At 51.5% G+C, this 12143-nt stretch overlaps 1 protein-coding gene across 5 annotated transcripts in view; it reads right to left on the reverse strand.

The window, feature by feature from the left end:
• FRAS1 (Fraser extracellular matrix complex subunit 1) overlaps nucleotides 1-9647 on the reverse strand; it is a 409483-nt gene extending 399836 nt beyond the window's left edge. For all 5 annotated transcript variants that reach the window (XM_082726544.1, XM_082726546.1, XM_082726545.1 and 2 more), the window contains exons 1-2: nucleotides 9442-9647; nucleotides 2427-2458 (exon numbers count right to left, since the gene is read on the reverse strand). In XM_082726544.1, coding sequence (XP_082582670.1) covers nucleotides 2427-2458; nucleotides 9442-9517 — 108 coding nt within the window. In that variant the 5' untranslated portion in view covers nucleotides 9518-9647. The remainder of the gene's footprint in view (nucleotides 1-2426; nucleotides 2459-9441) is intronic.
• Nucleotides 9648-12143: the final 2496 nt, after the last annotated feature.

Consider the following 12143-nt stretch of genomic DNA (forward strand, 5'->3'; position numbering starts at 1 on the left):
TCCCTGGATGTCTGTGTTTTCCCCAATCTTTTATAGTTGTTTCCCTTACACTTAATTTGACAGCAAATTTTTAGTGACTCACCTCTGCGGAGTCTTTTTAAAGTATTCGCCATAGTTTCCTTAGAAACAAGAACATTACTTCTTTTCACATTCACATTTCGGCAGTTTAACTAAACTAGAAGTCGGATTTTGTCGTCCCTCCACAGCAGCTCCTCCAGGGCCGGACACCTTCCGGGGAGGACAAGCTCAAGTGCAGACAGGGCTCCTGCCCGCCTCTCTGACCTCGTCCTGCCCCGGATCTTGACCGCAGCCGCTGAGTGACCTCCGTGAACCTCCTCAAATGGCCAGGCAAGCTCCCGCTTCGGGCTTTACCGTGGCTCTTCCCCTTCTGTGGAATTCTAGTTCCCTGGACATCCAGGCTGACTAGCATTGACAATGGCCACTTTTAGGTCTTTGCTCAAATGTCACCTTCTCGGGGAGGCCGACCCTATCGCCCCATTAGCAGGAGCCACTCCCCTATCTCCCCGCCCCCCACCGGCTTCCTCCCTAAGGCTCGCCTCACATTCTCTCTATTTTACTCAGTAGAATTCACGCTTCATGAGGGCAAGGATTTTGTCTGTTTGTTACTGGTGCATTCCCAGGGCCCAGAATTCCACAGCTGTTACTCCATAAGCTTTCTTCTTGTAATCAATGTATTGTCTTTCGGACTGAATTGCAGAATTACTATGTAATTACTATGTAATTCTGCAATTCAAGGAGGTTTGGGAACACACACGGCTGAGTCTTGGTAAGCAAAGAAGTCAACTGGTGGGCAAGAGGAGTGCCCTGGGGCACTATCGCACAGCCTACAAGCCCCACAAGCCCCGAGCAGCCACAGTCCCCGGAGGAGCCAGGGCACGAACCGAGGACAGCAAGGTCACCGATTAAGTGCAAACTTAATCACACAGTCTCTCCTTGAACCGGACGCCATTGCCTTCTCCGAGCCGTTGATGCTTTCGTGTTCAGATGCACAACAGCGCAGAGCAACATCAAACACAGAAAACAGGCTGGCTGGCCACTGTCCTTCAGATACGGGGGAACAATGGAAGGAACACAGGTTGGCTTGTTCTGGTCGATCCCTTAATGGTGGTTTTACCTTTAGCAAATCCCTTAAAATCTCTCTTATCCTTGGTTCTTCATTAAAAGGGGGAGGGTATAAAATAATACATGGTCTGTTTATTTCCCTCATCTACTGTGTCAGCTAGATGAATAGCTATGAAAATATATTTAAAAATTGGGCCACTGTATACAGTAAGCCATTCTCCTTGTGTTCACATGGATAGCTGACTTGACTATAACATCTACTACAGTTCCCGAAAACTGGTGATGTATTTTATAACACTTTGATTTTTAAATGATTCTGAAAACGTATTAAAGAAGAAACACAAGGAAAAGTAGGCTTTGAAGGGCACGGAGTGAGAAAGTAAAGGAAAATCGCTTTCTCCTGAATCTTTAATGGAAAATTATGAGAGAAAAAAAAACATAAATCTCCAGAGCAGGAGCTATAGTACATAAAGTTCAGAATCGAGAATATTACTGTGAACATCTACAATTACCCAGACTGTTGGACAGTTCAGATACTTCTCCTCTATCCAAGACGACTTGTTAGTATCACACACGTCAGCAGCAGGTTGTGATGTAAATGACCAAACCCTCCCCGACCATTTCAGTCCTGTTTTTAGTATAGCATTTCTAAAACCAAAATAAAAAAGTGGCGAAGAATGACTTGCCACACCATCTGTTAGAGTTGATGAAGTGTAGACCGTCTTTTCAATAAGGCTCTAACACACGGCTAGGCACCACAGTACATTATTAATGAAAAGAAACACAGGAGACTTGCATCAGCTTTTCCCCCAAGTCATGAGGACATTAAATTCAAAATCAACTCTACCCTACATGGCAAAAGTTCAGAGATAAAATGTTAAGTTGCTTGTTATTTACAAAAACTTAAAGTCGTAATCCAAAGCCACAGTCAGGAATCCTCCCCATCGTACTCCGTCCCATGCCTGTACTTTGGGCGAGGCTCAAAGAAAGCAGCAAATGCAACGGGAAGATACACAAAGTTGTGCCCCAGTTCGTATCTGACAGGGGAATGGGATCTCATTTTCTTTCTGATCCAAAGAACACAAAGGACAGCCATGAAATGCAAATTGTGTTGGGTGCTTGAGCTTCTTCTCCAATACCTGAGTATTCAAATGGAACTAATTCACTCTGGAAAAGGTATTAAGTAATTGAGCATGATTGTGCCAAAATGAGGGATAATCCTCAAACTGTGAGGAAAAATAAACACATTTTTACAATGATAGGGTCACCTCACTCACTCAGCAACCCCAATCCAGCATTTTACATTCGAAAGAAATAAAGCAAATATAGGAAGGATAACCTACCGCCAACAAGGAACCCTGATAGACACAAGCACCTGTAGGGAAAAACAAAACAAGAATTAAAAGGAATGCAAAACAGACCGGCAGGCACTGCCCCAGCAGACTTGGGCTAAAACCCCATCTACATGCATCACAGTCTGCAAATGGTGCTTTTTCCAAAATCTGAAAAGCTCGAACATTCTGCCCCTTCGGAAAATAACCCCGTACAACACAACAACACTTCTTGGACACGCACGAGGGAAAGCATCATTAAAACTTACTATTTGAATTTTAAAATAAATGTATTTATAATGGCATGCTGTGCGTGCAGTGTGTATTTTTCTATGTGATAAATCAGCAAAGCCTCCCTCATCCAGTTCTGATTTACTTATCCCGGCTTCTCTGCCACTCTTTGTTTACACAAATCCTCCATTCCGACCCAAGAGGCCAACTTGGGATCCGGCGGTCAGACTTTCCTATCTCCATCCCTTTGCTCATTTTTTTTTTTTTTCCTGCAGGAGACACCCTGGGTCTATTCAAGCTCCTTAAATTTGATCCCATCTCCTTCGTGAATTTTCCAGCCCCACAGCATTGTGTCCTTTCCCCTTCGCCTTCATAGCACTCCGGGCCTACATCATCCATTCCTTGTCGGAAACTTCCTTGCAACACTGTTGCTAAGCCTGTGAAACTGTTGTGTCTACCCCACTACCGCATCTACACAGTCGCTTGGCAGAGGGACTGCTTCTCCTTCTTTGGCTTCCCTAACTCTTCACCTAGTAGGCAGCCGCTGAGGTATCTGGGTGATTATCTATTTCTCGCCTTTCACACAATATGTTCCTCGTCGGGGATGTTACATTTAACAGAGAGACGTGCAGACTGTAGTTACTTGGAAAGAACTCTTCTTTTGGGCTCTTGAACTCCAATACCCTTTTCACCTTCTTTTCACTCAGTATTTCTTTCTAATAGACTGGTTATGAATTGATACATCTTTACATTTTCCATTCAGTAAGCATCAAATAAAAAACAACAGAAATTTCTTAGAAATGGAAAAGAAGGTTATAGTTTCTGAATCATAAAATGAATCTTTTCAAGTGTTATATCTGAAAACAATGTAAAATTGCAATCTTAATTTTAAAAAACAAATTCATTTTCAACCAATCTTTGAACAGCACAACAGGTGTTTTGTGTGGTTTTTTTTTTTTGTTTTTTTTTTTTTGCTTGTTTTGTTTTTACCTAGAAACATGTGGGTAGTGTGCTAGCAGCTACTCTCTCTGAAACTGAACCTACAAAACAGATTGGAATAGCATACACACACCACAGTGGAAACACATCCTGACAGCAGGCCACACTTGGTGTCCAAAATGGGAAGGACACATTTTACTATAGTGCTTCGTTTCCAACAGATCATTCGTGAAGTCTTAAAAATAATAACTTCTTGGGAAGGGACCGGTCTGCCTCATCCACCAATAATGGAATCAGGAACAATCTTCAAAGAAATGAGATGACTATTTACACTTGTGATCTGAATCAAAGATCTCTATGAGCAAATTTATTGGAATGACTTTGGTGCCCTTGACATTCAAACAAGAATAACTTGAGATAAAACCTTGGGAGAAAATTTCTCTTCATTCACACATGTCTCTGAGAAATACTTAGTATTCCAGTCTATGGTATGTCATAAGAGAAATATGTATGTATATATAAATGTATATAATAATCATATATGATACACATGTATACATAAAATAGTCATATAAAGATCAATTGATATATATTGACAAAATTCCATTTCTACATTGAAGAAATATCCAACTACCCACATCAAAACCCATCCCAGGGGAGTGGGACAGATGTTATAAACCCACGGGAACGTGAGAACAAGGAAGCAACACCGAGTGTGGTACCACCCTGGGCTGGGCCGAGCCTCTGCGAGAGGCTCAGTCAAAACGGCGTGCAACTGCGGAGAGAGCCCATCATTAGCAGAAGGAAAGCACTCAATCTGCGTCGCTCTATGATGTACAATTCCGAAAGAAATAAGCTTTGCCTTCTGAGGGCTTTCCTAAAATGGAACAGCTCTACCGGGAAGGCAGCTGCACGAATGTCTCCACTCACAGGGCTTCCGAAAGCTCGCTTCTCCTCCCTCGAGAAAACAGAGCATCCCGGCGTGAGGCCCAGCGCCCTCGGACACGCATCCCCCCCCAGCGCCGGCCGTCCTCCAAAGCAGGCGGGTTTCTCCCGCGCAGGGCACGCCCAGGGCCCAGTGGCCCGCGCAGCTAGGAGGTCATGGCAGGGGGGCTGGGGGCGGCTTCTGGGTCTGCACTAGAGCAGAGGCCTTTTCTCCAAGTGACCCACTCCCACAACGTGGAAACAAAGGTCCTCTCCGCACTCATGGCTTTTTTCTAAAGGCGGACAGCTCTATGAGAGGTCGGGATTGATGCCTTTACTTGCGCTTCCAAGGAAACTCCAGCTCAAGGTGAATTCTGACGGGGGGGGGGGGGGTCTGGGAAGAGAAAGCGGGCTTCTTCAAGAGAAAATTGGAAAAATAAAAGACAACAGAAGCTAGAAGCCTCTAACCCAAGAACTTCACCGGTTTTAAGGTGCAGAATACAACTGAGATACTGCGTAATTTAAATTCCAGCTCCCTGTGAAAAAAAGCGCAGTAAGTTTTGCAGGGGTGAAGGGGTCCCATCCAGCGGGGAGAAGGAAGCGGGGGTCCTCAGCTCTCCCTGCTAGTGGCTGACCGCAGTCTCGCGGGCCACACAGGCCAAATGTTACTTCCTATTCATTAAACTAAGTAAGTGTCCAATTTAAAGCCCCTTTTCACATTCTCACATGCTCCTTTAGGAGATACTTGGATGAAATCTCAAGTTTTCAGAGAAAATGTGAACTCTAATTTGCACGAGTTCTCACTTCCAGAAACTCTTCACTACAGAAATCATACCTGGTAAACGGAGTCAATTAGAGAAGTTAAATCCAAGAGCCGCAAAACATCAGCTGGAGTGGGACATGTGGCCAGAGATACAAAGGGATTGGAGAGCGCGGTATCGCAAAAGTATGACTCATCGTGAACAAACAGCCACGAGTTAGCATTTAAATGTTCACGCTTCATGTTGTGTTCTAATTCAGCATATGGTGTCTACACCATGGAAGAGTTAAAATAGAATCATTTTCTGGATGGACAGGACAGCTCATGTCCGGATTATTGTAAACCAGGATTCAGATCAATTAACAGAGCCGTTACAATGAAAACGGGCCAAGTGATTCTGAACTACTCTGGGATCTGGCACACAGCCGCGACTTCACCATGTGGTGTCCTCCTCCCTTCTCCTGAGCCATGTGGTGGAGGGTACTTAGGACTACTTGTGTCTGAGCGAAATTGAGGGATATTGCCACTTGAGCCCATAACCGTGAATACAGATGGCTCTGGTGTCACTGAACAATGTATGCAGGATCTAATCCCCAGAGGAGAGCAGAAATGGAAATAGCCTGTGACAATACACTTCTTCATTTTCACTAGCAAGAAGTTACAAAAGTCCAAAGTGCAAGTGTTCAATATTGGGAAACCCACCAAGGACCCGTGTTTACATACCCCTACTTCTACTTTACTGATATTAACAGTTACTGGGTGTGCAGACTTTTTCAGGGTAGGTAGTATGTGGTCCGCCTACCAGACATAACCACACACATAAGCGCTCAATAAAGACTTGTGGAATGGAAGAAGAGAGAGGCTATTCCCCCAGCCAATGTCTTCTCTTTACTCACCTTGGCTTTTCAAGATTAAATCTTACACAGAAGGAACTCTCCAGCCAAGAGTAGAACCAAATATGCTGATCCACCCATAAATAAAATACACTGTCTATCAAATGATCTTTTCCAACGTATTCTGTTATCGGCATTCATTTCTAGGAAAAGTCTGGAAGACTGTGGGATTGACTAAGCTGCATGAGGACTTACAGGACACAGACTAGAACTCAATTCTCTCAACCTCCAGTTTAATAATCTTTTTCTATCTCCAAGTCCCTACCTAGTGTGACTTCACAGGATTTCCACAGGTGAACAGGTAAACACAATTCAGAAACTGCTTCTCCAGAAAATGTCATGGCAAAGCTGATCTGATTTAGAAACCAGTCACATTTGCTAGAAGTTTCCCTGTGCTTCTTGATTTCATTAAGTTGTCAAATCATAGCGGCTTGTCATCTCGGCAGTATAAGACAGTATAAAAGAACACTGCCAATGATTTGCTTGTAAAAAATTCATTTTTCTTTTAATAACGGACATAAAGCTCAGAACCAGAAAGTTTCAACTGACCACAGATTGGGCAGCAAATGTTGATCTTTTTTCCCTGTGCTGGATGATTAGCAAAAGCATCTTACAGCTATCCCCTCGCCAGCCGACTTCGACATTTGGCAAACGACAGAACCACAGGCCAGAGAAGTTAGGTGGTTCATTCAAGGTCATACGGCAGTTTGTCATCTAGGCCAGCGTAAGCTTAATTCAGAAGACTGATTAGGCAGTGCTCCTTCACATGACGAGTATTTTCTTAGCGCCTAGTGTGTCCTCACAGGTGACGTGGAGATGTAAGAATAATGAGGAGCCATCCTGTACCCTCAGGGAGCACACAGCTACCTGAGGAAGACAGAAACTGCACCTTTATCGACGTGATTGTAGAATTCTTCACTGGTGTTCTAGAAGCATGTATGAGATGCTCTCTGAGCACTAAGAAGAAAACACAAATTCTGCCATGGCTCAGTGAGCAAAAGTACCAAAGTGTATGTCACACCATGAGAAGCACACATGTAAATGCTTCTTTTCCAATTTTAAAACTCATTGCCAAGACTAATTTAAAAAAAAGCTTGAGGGAATCTGTAAGATCCTTCAGCTTTCCAGCTTGACTTCAGTGCCCTTATTTTGAAGAGAAAAAGAAAATCTTGACAGAACCAAATCAAAGTTCTCATCAGGTGACAGCGGATTTTTTTTTTTTTTTTTTTGCTATGGGCCTGATATCACTTACTTAATTAAATTAAGTTAAATTAATTAAATTAAGTGAGATAATGTATGTAAAGTACTTGGCATAGTAGGAGCCAAATAAGATATGCTCATAAATGTTCGCACTCACTCACTCATTACTAGACAAGGACCATTCCAAGCTAGATGGAAACTCTCAGACATCTATCGGTTCAATTTGTGAAATGATTCTACAATGCCCTGAAGGTGGGAAGAAACCCTAAGAAGCAAAGTTTCCAAAGAATCTTTGGAGGAATAGCGCCCCTGGTGTCCTGCCCTCCTCCCCTACCAAAAGAATGTGCAAGTTCTTTAACTTTGCCCATTGTACCAACCAGTCTTCCGAAGAGCGAACCCTGCAGGCTCTTACTAATAATGGCTTCTGTGATTTCAAGAGATTTGGTTCTGAAAAACTCCATCATTCAGTTGCCCCCTGCTGAGCTCTCTGGGAGAGAAAGCACGTTTTCTGCGTTGCTGGGATGATTCTAAATAAGAAACTGCCACCACCAAGCGAAAACATGTTTCTAAGTCTCAAAATCAGAGTCAGGTGGCCTGAGTTAACTCTCGCATCTGATGTATCATTATGATTAAGCCCTGTAAGTTTTATTGTTTCCAGTATGCGCGCGCGCACACATAGACTTCTACGGGGCAGGACCCCTTTGGAGAAGGCTGCACAGGCCGCGGACGCGCTTCTGGGGAACGAACCTGACCCACCTCCCGGGAGAGGGCGGGCGGGCGGAACCTTTACCCCGTCAATCCCTGCACTCGGCGCGGACTTCGAGGCCAGGCCGCTTTCCCCAGGGAAACTAGCGCCGAAAAGGCAGCTGCTCTGAAGGCTGGAGGTCGACCCAAGGCAGGGCTTTGTGCTCTGCCTGGCCTCCCGCCGCCCCCAGCCCCGCGCCCCTGCTCTGCACCTTCAAGCCGCCCCCACCCCGCCGCATCAAGCCGCCCCCACCCCGCCGCAGGGCGAAGGCGCCGCGCCCGCCCCGCCCCGCCGCGGCGCTGATTTGCGGCGGAGCAGGTGAACCCCTCGCCCGCAGCCGCATGAATAATGAACCGAGTCGGGAGGGGACGCCGAGGCCCAGCGCGGTGGATTCGGCCTCTTCCCCCGGCCCGCCGGCTCCCTTCCCCCTCTCCCACGCGCGCGGAAGGACTTGGCCGACTCCTCGGAGCAGGTGGAGGCTCCCCGCGCCGCGCTTGCCGGGGCCGGTCCTCCGCTGGCCACCGCGCCCCCGCCCCAAACTCTTGGTTCACTCGTGGATTCGTGTGTCCGTGCGAACCCAGACGGCTTCTGCAATCATGGCGACAATTCCCTCCCACTCCTTCCTCTCCCCCAGCTCGGGGTTTTACTCGCAGGCGGGAGCCCTGGAGGAGACCCGGGAGTAGGAGGGCGAAGTAAGAGAACGAAGCTAAACTCCTATTAATCACTTTCCCCCCCCGAAGGAAGCAGGCTCGTGCCTGTCCGTCGCGCAGAGGCGCCTCTGCAGGCGTGTGTCTGCGCCCCGCGCGCACTCAGCCACCCGGTCACACAATCTCCCTGGACTTCACAGGGACACGGCCCGGGGCGAGCAGGAAGGGAGCGTGGCGAGGGTTCTGAGGCGCCGGATTTTACGTCTCCCAGGAGCGGGGTCTTTTCACCCAGGTAAGAGCCGCCGTTCGCTCCTCGCCGACGCGTCACGTAGTTGCTTCCGTTGGGAGCAGCGGGAAGTGGGGAAAGAGAACCCAACCTCGGGGCCGCCGCGACGGACCCCCCACCCGAATGCACTCGGGGCCGGGAGGGGGCGGGAGGGACCAGCTTGCGACCGGAATGCAGAACAATCGGGAGCCGGAGCCGCCGAAAGAGCCACTCGGAGCTGCACTCCCTCCCAGCCACCCCCGACCCCGACCCCAAACCCCCAAAACTTCCACCCGACCCACAGTGCCGTAAACCCGCTTGGCTTTTTCAACAGCAGGACCAGGATCTCTCTCGCTCGCTCTTACACACACACACACACACACACACACACACGGTGGCGGGGAGGGGGCACCGCGCTCTCACCTTCGGAACGCAGAGGCAATGCTGCAAATCCCGCCAGGGCGAGGGCCACCCCGAGCCACACCTCGCAGGCACCCATAGCCGCTTCGCCGCCCGCACTGCCGGGGCGCAGCCTTCAGCATCCGAGGAGCCGCTGTCGCCGGGAACGCGGGCTCCGGCGCGCTCGGAGAGCGGCGGCGCGCGGGCGGCTGCCTCCGGGGAAACGCGGCGCCGGCCGGGCCCGGGGGACACTCTCCGGCAGCTCCGGGGCGCCGGGCCGGGCGGGGGATTCGGTCCACGCGCAGCGGGCGTGCAGGGCGCGCCGCTCCCCGGAGAAGCAGGTCCCCGACGTGGGCTGAGCTCGGGGGGACCGAAGAGGCGGCCGAGCGCGGTCTCCGCGGCGGACTCTCCGGAAAGTTCCCGTCGCCGCCGACCCGACCTCCCCGCGCGGAGACCGGACCGCTGGGCTCCCGGGTGCCGCCGCGCAGACGCCCGCGCACGTCGGTCGGGAGCGGCTTTTCAAAGTTCGCGTGACACCCCGTGGGCGCCGCGTCGGCAGAGGGGGTCGCCAGGGGCCGCGACGACCCGCCCGCCCCGCGGCTGCGCCCCCGGCTCGGCGGCCGCTCGCGGGAAACTTTGCGCGGCGCCGCGGCGGCTCCCGGACTCGGCGGCGGCGCCTCGGGCTGCTCGCGAGCCTCCGCGGCGAGAACGGGGGCGGCGCGGGGGGCGCTGCTGCCACGGTCTCGCCTCCGCCCGCGCCCGGCGAGGAGGGCTGCGGGGGCGCGGCGGGCTCCGGGCGGGCTCCCCGCCGACCGCCGCCGCACGCGTGCCCGGGGCCGGGCCGCAGGGCTGAGCCGGGATCGCGGGCGCAGGCGGAGCCGAAAATGTAAATGCGCGGAGGACGGGGCCGGAGGGGCTGGCGGATCCCGCACTCCCGGCCGCGCGCGGAGAGCTCGGGTGCGCACCAGCCCGGCGCCGCCGGCTCCCGGCGTTTAAAGCTCACAGGCTCCGCCTCCCCGGCCTCCCGCGCCGCCCGCCCCGCTCCTGGCGCGGCGAGAACAGGGACCCAGAGCCTCGGAGCTTTGGCAAAGATTCCAGAGAGTCACGTGGGGAAGGGGCGACTCGGGGAGGGCGCCGCGAGGGGAGGCCGGGCGAGCAACCCGATCCCCTCCTTCGTGCTGCGGAGCTCAGGCTGCCTTTGTCTGGGGCGGGATCCGAAGCGGCCACCCCGGGGAGGGGGCGGGGGGGGGCGGGGGGGCGGCCCCTGCTCGCTCGGGCACCGCCCGGAGCCCCACGAACCGGGTCCTCACCTCTCGCTTCCGCAGGGTTCCGGGGGGACTGACACCCACAGTCAAGGGCCCTGGCGCCCTCCTCCGCCCCGCGCCGCGCCACCCCTGCAGGACTGAGTGCGTGGGGCGGACCCGATCCGGCCTGCTTGCTCCGGGACGCTCCTGCCGTCCCCCGTGGGTTCTCCCGGCAGCCTGGGAGGACCCTGGCGGGTCTGTCCTAGGCGGGCCCTCCCGCCGCGAACGCAGCTTCAGCCTCCCAGAGCCGGGCTGTCCGCGGACAGCGCGGTCCCGCGCGGTGGCCCCAGCCGCGCCCCCAAATGCCGGCGATGGGAACTAAATGCCTGGGCCAGGCCGACTGGGGCGCGCACTTGGAGGGTGGAGGCCTTGATTCTGGTCCGGACCGAGTGACGGCAGCAATTTTTATGTTGTCAAATGAAAAGAGCGGGTCTAGGGTTCATCCTTTTACACGATGAGAATGGTTGCACCCGAGACACACTGACCGGGTTCTGACCCACCCAGCGAGGAGACGTCCGGGCTCCGCGAGCTGCCCAGAGACCGATGGAAGGGGACACTGTCCAAGCAGCTGACCCCGAGCTGTGAAACGGTGGGGGTCCCACTTGTGTTCAGTCCTTACAACACCCTAAAACTGGGCGGACGCTTTTCAGCATCGCTCAGTGGGTCGGCGCCGGCCGACTCCTGTATGCACCACGATTTTAGCCGGAGCAGAAACGGGAACCCCTAACAACCTGGCACTGATTTTTAGAGGAACCAGGGTTTACCGCTCCCCGTCAGTCTCTCCCTGTGATGCTCTCTGGAACAGGGTCTGTGTATCATCTCTGTATCCCAAACACATAGTAGTAGATGCTCATTAAACGTTTGTCGAAAGAACCTACTGGGTAAAACAGTGCCTGAAAGCAGTGGCCACATCAGGTGCAGCTGGGCGACGTGACCTCCCCTCCCTAGAAAAAGATACCCTCTCCTTTTCTATGTACTAAGTTGACATTTTCTCCATCTCATATCGTGCTATGAAAACTCAGCTTCCAACACACTCTGGCTCCCAGGTTACCACTGTTAATCCACTCCTTATAGAAATGTTGTAGCCGCCACTGACTGGAAGTAACTTAGACAATTTGTTCTCTCAAGAATTGATTTGATTTGATTTTTAAAAACCATACAATCATGGCACTCAAAGAAGTTTCAGTAAGACATCTGCTATACTTGTGCTAAATGCAAATGTGCTACTTTTTAAAAAGGAAAGGAAATGAAGGAAGGAGAGGAAGTGGGGGGAGAACAGCATTTCCATGTTACCCCAAATTTATCATATGCCATCTTTATATATAACCCCCCACACCCCCTCTCCCACCAACCCTGCGCAGGGGCCCACCCCTGCCCACACACTTCATCCTGCCTCAGCCCTGACTGGGTAGAAGGTGAGCA

Source organism: Mustela nivalis (genome assembly GCF_964662115.1).
Source record: "Mustela nivalis genome assembly, chromosome: 4".
NCBI lineage: Eukaryota > Metazoa > Chordata > Mammalia > Carnivora > Mustelidae > Mustela > Mustela nivalis.